This window comes from Harpia harpyja, chromosome 8 (assembly GCF_026419915.1).
Source record: "Harpia harpyja isolate bHarHar1 chromosome 8, bHarHar1 primary haplotype, whole genome shotgun sequence".
Classification (NCBI taxonomy): domain Eukaryota; kingdom Metazoa; phylum Chordata; class Aves; order Accipitriformes; family Accipitridae; genus Harpia; species Harpia harpyja.
This window is the reverse complement of record NC_068947.1, coordinates 52829730-52840156: the sequence shown is the minus strand read 5'-3', so window position 1 is coordinate 52840156 and position 10427 is coordinate 52829730. Positions and strand designations below refer to the sequence as shown.

Genomic DNA, 10427 nt, shown 5'->3' with positions numbered 1-10427 from the left:
AAAACCCTCTAAAGCAGCTTCTAAGTCTATCATGTAATAAAACTATGGAAAGTCTTGATCATATCATTGCCTGTCAGGGAGTGGCCCCAGTGCTACTGATTGACAAAAGGCATTTGGGATAAAAATAGAGAGTTTTAAAAGGCAAGCTGGCAGATTATTCCATACTCAAAGAATTATATGGAAGTATATAGGGAAGGAGCTGCTGGAGTAGCGAACAAAGAGAAGGACAGAAGGACAGAAACAGAAAAATAGTTCTTCCTTCCTACTAAAGAAAATCCAGACATACAGGAGGTTAAAATATGAAGACAAATGCACATCTAGATGAAGTATTTCTCAGAACCACTTATCACCAACAACACAGACATGACTGCCGTAAATTAAAGGTTTTATTTAATTAGCTATTAGCAATATCCTCTGACCAGTCAATAGGAGAGCTAGTCTCACACAGGCAGACACACTTAAATATAAAGGTTTTATTACTTTAGCATTCAATCATATGCCTGGATCTTTGGACTTAAGTCTTTGGAAAGCATTGGTGAGGTAAGGGGTTAGAAAAGACCTTTCCGAGAAAATACAGAGCTCCTGACTATATATCACTTTACCCTTTTGCTTTTAATAGTGAAGAGTTGTGCTATAGTTAGAAAATGCCCTCACTTTTCAACATTTATATATATTTGAGTTTAAATAGGTCACCTATTTTGTATTATGAGGAGGTAGTTCTGATACTGGATCATTTGGTCTGTATTGATTGTTTTGCCAACAAGAGAAGCACCATTGTGGCTGCATTTATACTTTTCTAAGGGAGTGCTCCCTCAGGCTATCCTAGCACCCAGTTCACCAAGTACTGATATTGGAAAGCCCTCTTAAAAACACTCAAAAATCACTTCCAATCATGCTTGCTTTACCCAAGCAGTATTCAAGGCTATAGATCAAATATTCATGAAGGAAAGATGTTGAACAAAGCCATAAATGGCAACTGCTGTTTGGAGTGATGAAGAGGGGGGAAATACAATGCCACTGTACGTAAAAAGCATTTCAAAATATCCTATCTTTGCTCTTCACAGAGAATAGGAGGAGAACATCCAGGCTTATTGTGAAAAGGTGGTGGCTAAAGATCTTAGCACAACCAAATAACCTGGACTGACCACATGCCTTCTTTCAGCATGGATTCCACCAGACCATGAGTCTGATGAAACTGTTACGCTCTAAGACCAGCTAGGATCACCATCTGCAAGCTGGTGAGCCAGTCCTTCCATCAGCCCCTCCCTGGTGAGATGAGTATTTGTTAAAGGTCAGTTGCTTTAGCATTATGATTGACACCCAGATATGCATGTGCAGGCTGTCCAGAGCCAGTGCCAGCTGTTGACACAATGCCATGAAGGTGACCTTTTGCACATTGACATTTATGATCCATTCCTGATTATTTCGTATGTGGAATATCATGTGGTTTTACCAATGGGAGTTGGTGAAGCCCATTCCAAACATTGAGACATAGGAGGAATAAGCATGCCAGCGTTCTCAAGCACCTCAGCCGCATCCCCAGTGTATTGCATTAGGGTGAGCCAGTCTCTATTGCTTCCACAGTCCAGGGCACGCTCCCCAGGAGACCAAGCAAGCTAACAGTACCATGAGCCTGAATAAAGATCTAACTTATATCTGAATCCATTAGATTCTGTTTCATGTCTATCATGAAGGATAATATGTTGAAGCAGTATGTGTATCTACGTGCAGAAGCAGCATAGATGGAGTTCTGGGAAAATTATGAGCAGCTGTGATCTCATTGCTTTGTGAAAAAAAAAAAGGAAACTTAGAATCATAGTTCAGATTCTTCTGCTTGCATCTGCCTTGTACCTTCTTAAAACCTATCCTTGTCATTTTATTATCTTTCATTTCAAGTGCAAGAAAATTCATTGTATCCCAACCTAGTCTGAACTCACAGTTTATAACCAGTTTAAACAAATAGTTGAAGAGAAAACTTTCAACCTATAATGCACACTTCTCATTGATTTAATGTAAAAATTGCTTCAGGGATTGGATTTCTGTGATTCTTTTCTCCTTTTCTGACTATAGCAGTTCTAGGAAACTCTTTCTCCAATGAGAGAGAAAAAAAGCCTTTAAGGAGATGTGGATGTTTTTGGCAGAGGCAAAGTGGGCCAGCTGTCATTTATTAAGAACGGATTTTGCCTTGGTCAGGTAACAGCATGTCAACTCACCTTCAACACTTCAAATGAAAAAAAAAAAAATATAGACCCCCCCTTTCCCTCCCTCCTTTTCTTCCCTCCCTTTCTCCCTCCCTTCCTCTCTCCTCCCCTTCACTCCTTCCCTGCTTCCTTCCTCCTTTCCTCTCTCCCTTTTCTTCCCTTCTACACCTCCTTCCTCCCTCCTTCCTCTCATATGATTTGATCATATCACAAACACCCTGATATATAAACACCCATGTCTGTTCCTTGTTAATCCCCAAATGTCTGCATTAGCACTCAGTAAATTTTTATGATCACTAAATTCCAGTCTTATTTCTGGCAAAGAGGTGTTTCTGGTTTTTGGACTCTGTCAACTCTAAGATATTAAAAATGTACCACAACATTGCAATATTATAAAGATGTATTCCTGCTGTAAAGCAAAGTTTTAAAATGGTGAGCAGCTTCCTCTGAAGTTAGGAGCTGAATAGTCATTCTTCAGTGTTTACCCATTTTATTGTCCCAAAGTTGGGAAACAATGTTTATAAAAATCAACTTTCCTGACTTATTCACAGGGACACTACTCTGAAAACTGTGTGACAGTATGACACAGCAACCAGTTTCTTCTCCAGCATGTACAGGCTTAATCAACAGTACTGATACCTTTTCATTAGTCTGAGCCCCAGCCATGGCCAGCAACCTTGAGTAGACCCTGGGGTGGTGGTGTAAATGTTACACCACGTGCTGTAAGCTTGGTGAAATCAGGGAAAGGCTGAATCATGAAAAATTGCACATGAACTACAATTTAAGAAAAAGGTGCCAAGCTAAGGTGGGGTGCAGATTCAGTGACTTAGGAGAAAACCCTCATACTTTCTTTAATGACAGGCCAAACTGTTTCAGTCTTATTTTCTGTAGCACATAAACTGTAAACTTTGCAAAATATGGTGAGCTTAGCACTTCAGAAAGTCTCCTTTGAGGCTACAAAGGAAAACCAGCCTTCTGTTGTCTTGTTGATGTGCCTTAAGCAAGACACTCAGGGAACAGAGTTTTCAAAATTATTCTTGTTGTCCTATTTATCAATTTATGACATTTTGTGTGAAGCCTACTGGGAAGTTTATGAAGACCCATACCCTCCAAATTACTTCCAGAGGCCTTTCAAAATGCTTCAGCTGATGTCCTTCAGCAGGTAAGGGCTTCACAACTTACTAGTTTGTAAGGTGACCCATAAGGCTATCTGAATGGCACTATCAAGTATACCCTTAACCCCAGGGGATACAAGGTTATTGTTCATACTGGGGATCAGAAAAACACCAAGACAATTGTCCAACTTTATACTATTTCCTAAGTGGCATTAAGCAAATTTTTTTTAGCTCAAATTTTTCATTTGTAATTATAAAACTCACCTCTTCAGTACTGCAGTAATTAATGTGATTTGTATATGTATGTATCTAAGCCTATACGAATTCATATTGAGCTCTAAAATGCTGGTGGAGGACAAAATATATGCACAAGACCAGATGGGAGAGGGGAAATTACAGGAGAGAGTAAAGATGGACTTGCAATTTCATTTTATTTTAAATCTTCATTTTCAGGGGGGGATGAGGATTCAAATAAAGATGACCATTAATGTCTCAGTAATAAGGGACAATGATCAATTGTGACTTGAGAGGCTCAGGTTGGACATTAGGAAAAATATTCTGACCACAAGGCTGGTGCAGCACAGAAACAGGTACACAGAGGAGTTCTGGATCTCCATCTTTAAGATTTTCAAGACTCTGGAAGACAAAGTCACAGCAGACATGGTCTGGTGTTGGATGATCTCAGATGTCCTTTACAACCAATTCTTCTATGAGCCAATAGATAAATCTTAATAGAAATCCGCTAACCTCAAGCCTTTCATTCATTTTTTAAATATCTTGCTTCTCTTATATCTTCAAATCCAAGCTGACTTGCAAAATTCTCCCATAGATAATGCTACTGATTAGTGATTAGAATCACTGGTATTTATTTGTGAGAAGAATTAGTCCAGTCTATTTCACCTCTAGGTGAAAAACCAGAGCTTTATTTGTCAAGCACTGAACACTAAAAGAAAGGATGAAGGGTGAATGAGTCAAATTGCCTCCCAGAAGAGTTTTTTCCGGGCAAGCTAGTGAATTTTCTATTATCTATCAGAAGCATAATGGGAAAAGCCAGAGAATGGTTTACAACATAAATGAGAATAGCACTGGGCAAGTACCTTTTGTAACTTACTCTTACTTCCTGAAAGGCAGGACTGTTTATTCTGCTCCACAGAATTTGCCATAAAATTCTTTTTGATGCGGAACCAGATCTCATATTTTCCTATTTTAAAAGTTTTCCAAATGGAGATAATCTGAAACAGTGAGGAGGCAGTAACTAATACCCTAACATCTGGTTGGATCTGTGGGAAGCCTGAAACCACAAGAGGTGTGAAGTGCCTCACTCAGTCAAAGCTTTAGATGTTCTGTACTTAAGCAGCTGGGCAGTTTGAAAACTTCTTTCTCAAGATGCTACAGAAATCAGCACATCTGACAAGGAATCTGTAATTTTTCCATCTGGTTGCTGCCATTTCGTTTACCCAGCTATCCCCTTGGGAATTCTAGGAAGCTACCACTTTCTCTTCAACTTTCCCTCCATGTCCCAGACAGAAGTGGGGCTAGCATCAATGCACAGCGTGGTTTTGCCAAGTGGCTTCCAGTCCAGCTTGACTATACCAATAATATAGTTGATTAGTACATGTTGCAGATATTGTCCCCCTAGAAACTTTAATTTATTGATATTTTGTATTAAAATTCCTAGATCAACTTAGAACTTCTCAGAGGTTTTTAAAAATCATTCATTCTGATACTATAGGCTGGTTGAGCTTATGGAACACTGTAATATCTTCTTTCCCAGTTCTGCTTCTTTCTGAGATAGTCTCAATTAATTCATTGCAACAAAAAGAGAACTTCAGCCAACCAATGCATTTGATTAATGAGTAGGAAGGTGTTCCAAGGACAAGGTTTTCATGTATGCAGAGGGATGATGGTAAAGTGTACTTCTGTCAGAGCAGCAGAGAGGGAAAAATAGCAGCAGATCTTACATACTTTGCAATTATCAACCCTGCATAAAACAGTAGCAAGACCAGAGGCTTACCTTACGGCCCAGCTTGGAGACGCTTGCTTACATCTTCACTAGTTTCTTGTCTTGTAGATTTCTCAAGGCAGGCCCAAAACTCTTGCTAAAGAGCTCTCCGTGCACAGTTGAGAGCTTGATTAAAATGTTATCATTTCAGAAATAAAAATAACTTCTTTCTTAAAATCAATGGTTAATGGCTCTATATATTACCCTAATCTTCTATGAACCAAGTATTTGTTGGATTGGTTTATTCCCATTTAGAAAGCTTTCAAAAAAACAACTTAAAGTGTTGTTTTAACTTGTTTACTTCTACCTAAGACATAGATAAGGGCAGATTTGTTACTGTATTTATTATAAAAATCTGAAAAAATAGCCTATATTACTGGGACTAAAGTTAGATATTGCAAACAAAAAAAGAGAAAAAACAAGTGCAAATTCAAAGCCCAATTAAACTATTGTTTTAGTATATCAGCAACTTTATTGTTATCTAATAAAGAAGCAAGACCCTTTATTTACAGCCGAGTTCCTCAGGAGTACAGAATGCACTTCAATAGGAGTTTATGGAAATTCATTCATCAGGATTCATCCCATTAGTCTGGCTTGCACTTTCTTTGCCTGGCTTGCTTTAATGCATAATGTAAGATGAAGCCCTTAACCAGGCTAGAAAGGAAATCATAGTAATCATTTAAGAAATGGTGTAAACATCAAATTCATCAAATAGCCCAGTTTTGTGTGTATCTGTATGTTTTGCATGTGTATTACTGAGAAAACTCTCTGTACTTAAGCGCATTTTATTGCAAGCAGCTATAGAAAGGACTATCACCTCACCATCCAAAATGGGCCACTCCACCAACATGCAAATACAGCTGCTTCTCCAAAGAGCTTGTACTGCATTTTCACTAAACACTCAATGACTTTAAAAAATAAGGGCCTTGACAGTTCTTTCTTTGAACTGGAAATCACTATTTGAAACTCCATACAAATTTTGCATAAAGAAATTTCTGAAGTGGATTGCTGTGGAAAAACAGCTTTAGGTCAAAAAATTTAACATGGACCCAAACATGACAATCCAAACAACTTGTCAATTAATGTCCATGACTGCTAATAGAGAAACAAACACAAAAATTGCCCCATGATATTTTAGACACAAAGAAGCAGACAAGATACTCCACCTATTTAATATTTTTATTTTCAGCAAAATACTTCTCATTTTACTACAAGCAACTGGATCAAAACATTCATTCTTATCACATTATCATAAACTCAGAAGTTGCTCCAGTAACATAGAAGATAGTCTGAGGTTAGCAGTTTCAAGGAGGGGAGGAATGTCTGCTTTGAAATTATTGCAATATTGTTAAGAGGCAGAGGAAAGACACCTTGCAACAGCAAGAAGCAGCAGCACTGTTTCAGAATTTTAGCATATAACTGCATCACAAAATGCAAAAAATTGAAGCAAATCATGAAGCAGCACATTTGTGCAGAATATTACAGCAGAAGTGCTTTGCCTTCGTGTGACTGTAGTCATTGCTGTTTCCGAGTCTAAGCCAGATTGCATCGAAACAGCTCAAGTGTTAGTCTAGTGCCTCCTATTACTTCATCATCTGAGGCTCACATGGGCACAGCTCATGTGTATATGTCCTAATGGAAGAGGGTAGGTATTCCACATTTACGTATTAAATTTAATATTTCCAACTTCTGGTGTGCCCATTATATCTGCTGACTTATCCCACCTCAATTCTTTTTCTATAGCTGTTTATCCTCCAGATCAAATAAATAATACTAAAAATGGTCTGCAACCACTTATCATCAAGAAAAAGATTATGCAAAGTTGACTGGGGAATAATTTACTATTGGTAAAGTATTCTGCCTCATTTTGTATAAGGTCTTTTTCCAGGATTTTTTTTTTTAATATGAAGTCACCTCAGGAAACTGGAAGCCAAATTCTAATAGCAGTCAGGAAGAAATTTTTTCTATGAGGGTGGTGCAACACTGGAACAGGTTGCCCAGAGAGATGGTAGATGCCCCACCCCTGGAAACATTCAGTGTGAGGTTGGACGGGGCTCTGAGCAACCTGATCTAGTTGAAGATGTCCCTGCTCATTCCAGTGGGGTTGCAGTAGATGACCTGTAAAGGTCCCTTCCAACCCAAAATATTCTATGATTCCATGATTCTCTGTCTTATTTACATCAGGCAACTCCAAAGACAGGAAATAAATCACACAGTTCTGATGCTGTTCTGTGGGTGGGTTCTGTGCAAGGAGTTTGAAAGCTAACTGTTACAGAATGTAATATTACATGAGAAGGCACTTCCTTAAAAATACCTGCTACTGGATTTTTTATTTTCTTTTTATGGAGAGCAGATACAGAAATCTATAAAGGCCTAGCACTGTCAACTGAGTTCTGTTCTGTCTCCTGCAGTGTCAATATGTTGTTTTGAGTTTGAAGATCAAAATTCTTATTATAGTTTACAGAGATAAAGAACACAAAATCAGAAGCAGGGCTTACACAGCTTGTACTTCAAACTAGCTTTTAAAATAGTAGTGGTAGTAGTAGTATGTCACAAAGAGGAGTCCTTTTGTAGAAATGGCTATATGTGGCTTCATCTTAATTGTATTTCTGCAGGTTTTCAAACTAGTGAAAAGACTACTATACTTGGGGGTGGGGGGAGGAGGGGGAAGCCATCAGTTTTCCCCTTCCTGCTATTTCCTATTCACTAGGAAAGAAAATTGATCTACAGTTAGAGCAGCAATTCACAGTTCTGGTTAATGTACCACATTGTTCCCATCTCCATAGACTACCAGTACAAACCCCAAAGGTTTTGGGAAGGACTGACAACACTTGAGTGAGACCAGGCAACACTTTCAGTTCAAGAAAATGAGTCAACTCAAAAGCATGCAGTTGAATTCCAGAGAGAGAGTCTTCTGTCAGTTTTCCATTGGAGCATAAATACACATTCAAGTAAGAGAAAGAGGACATTTAAATAAACACACATAATCGCAAAGATCATGATGCTCATTACAGCACCTGCAAGAGAGGAGATGTTTGCTGTGATATTTCAATACAATCAGAAATCCACTGGATTCAGCTTTTTCATTATCTGCTTTGATTATCACAGGGTGATTTGGCTCAAAGTCTAGTGCTAGATAATAAACCTTGGTTTCTTAAAAAACAAAGTTTCTGTTACTAGTCCTGTTGGAAGGAAATGTTAAGACCATGGATTACTTTCCACTTACTTCTATTCAAATGAAACTCCACACTCCTGAGAATATAAAAAACCCTGAAATGACATTCCATTTCTCTGAACATTTCTCCATTTTTCTTAAAGTGGCCCTAGGCAGATCACAAACTGACAGACTGGCACAGCATCGTACGTGGAAGGGAACTGGGGATGACTCAGTTGTTCATTGGATAGTTTTAGAGTTTCAGAGAGAGGGAGAGAGTGCACGCACCAGTTTCTGAATTAACTGCCTCTGCAATACCTCTTATTCATCTATCCAACACTTCTCTCCATTTCTTTCAGCACTATATTGTAGCTCACTACCCAACCTTGATGGCTCAGTTATAAGTCGGAGAACTATGATTCAGAATCCTACTCTTCTACAGCAAACAAAAGACCAGCTTCAGCTCATTTAGGAGATTAATAGCTTTGTTGAAATTTCACACTGCTGAAAGTCACCTAAGCAGGTCATACATGCTCTCATTAGGAAAAGAAGTTCCCACTTCAGATTCTTCAGAATCCTCCCAGGAACAGCAATCACTTCTTTCCAAAAGCTTAAAGTGCATTCATGTGACAACAAAATAAAACAAACAAAAAACCCCATCACCAAAAAACCCTAAACAAGCAAACCAAACCAAAACAGTCCTGCTAAGATAGCAATGATGAAAATGCAGCTAATAGAGACTGCGTTTCTTCAGAGGGCAAAATCTGTCAGGCCCTGAATGCCAGCTGAGTAGTTACAGTTCTTTTAATCATTACAGTGTCAGCAACTACCTTCATTCCTGAGCTTAGTTACAGGGGTTTTTTTTCAGTTCTGTACCAAATCATAAAACAGAACCTCAGTCAGCTCTCTCTGCTATGAGAGCATTGGGATTTTGTGAAACCGGAGGGAGCGACTATACTGTACATAACAGTCTGGGAGAAGGTTTACTGATCGCTTCTTTGTAAATGGATGAAATCCCATTGCTGGCTTCTTTTGCTCATTTCTGTAGGGCATTGCAAAGCATGACAAATCACCACAGACCTTAGCCCAACAATCCCACCAGCTTGGTGCAAACATCAGTGCAACAGCAAAGACACTCAAATGTAGGAGAGAAAAGACTGCATTCGTATGTCATAGCACAGATGCCATGAGCTGTTCATTAACTGTTCACCACCAGAGTTCATCAAGGCTGATGAATGCCTGTAGCATGCTGGAGTGTGTATGAACAGTTGGAGAAGACAACTGTTGTGGCAAAAGTCATCCATGTTGTGGAGTAAAAGAGGCTTCTTAGACATCATAGACCTCCTCTTCCATGGCATGACTGACCTCTCCACGAAGTTGATGGAAGGTGTTGCACCTCAGGATCTCCCAGCCACGGTGAGAACTAGTCCTGGATGTGCTCCGTGACAATGACAGAGCAGACAGTTCCTTCTTATACAGAATGTCCCTATCGATTTCCAGCTTTTCCAAACCTTTGTCATAGTTATCCCTATCCTGAGCCTTAAATGCTTCTGTGTACCGCATCATCTTGTGTTTGTGGGGATCAATCCTGTCTTCAACTCTGTAAGAGGATTAAAAAACAAACTGAATGCAGTAGAAACGTGTCAGCTTATCAACAAAACCGAGCAGCCACAGGAAGCAAGCCCCTCCCAAAAATACAGCTACTAACCCAGACATAGGCATGGTGCTAGCAGCTGTCAGCACACAATTATCTCCTAGACCTTCATCCCCATCATTGACTTCAGTACCCTTATCTGCCCATGCTTTCTTATCCTTTAACTCATTTCCCAGTCATGATTTGCCCTTTCCATTTTGCCAGCTGTAAGCTATTGGCAGACCTACCCCTGACTCTGGCTCCAGATCCTTTGTATATACACATATATTCATCCATCTTCTTTGTTCTTGCCTTTGCTCCT

General features: G+C 39.2%; 1 protein-coding gene across 2 annotated transcripts in view; it reads right to left on the bottom strand.

The window, feature by feature from the left end:
- Positions 1–6547: 6547 nt before the first annotated feature.
- LOC128145197 (transient receptor potential cation channel subfamily V member 6-like) overlaps positions 6548–10427 on the bottom strand; it is a 29613-nt gene continuing 25733 nt past the window's right edge. For both annotated transcript variants that reach the window (XM_052794964.1, XM_052794963.1), the window contains exon 15: positions 6548–10072. In XM_052794964.1, the coding sequence (XP_052650924.1) occupies positions 9799–10072 (274 nt within the window). In that variant the 3' untranslated portion in view covers positions 6548–9798. The remainder of the gene's footprint in view (positions 10073–10427) is intronic.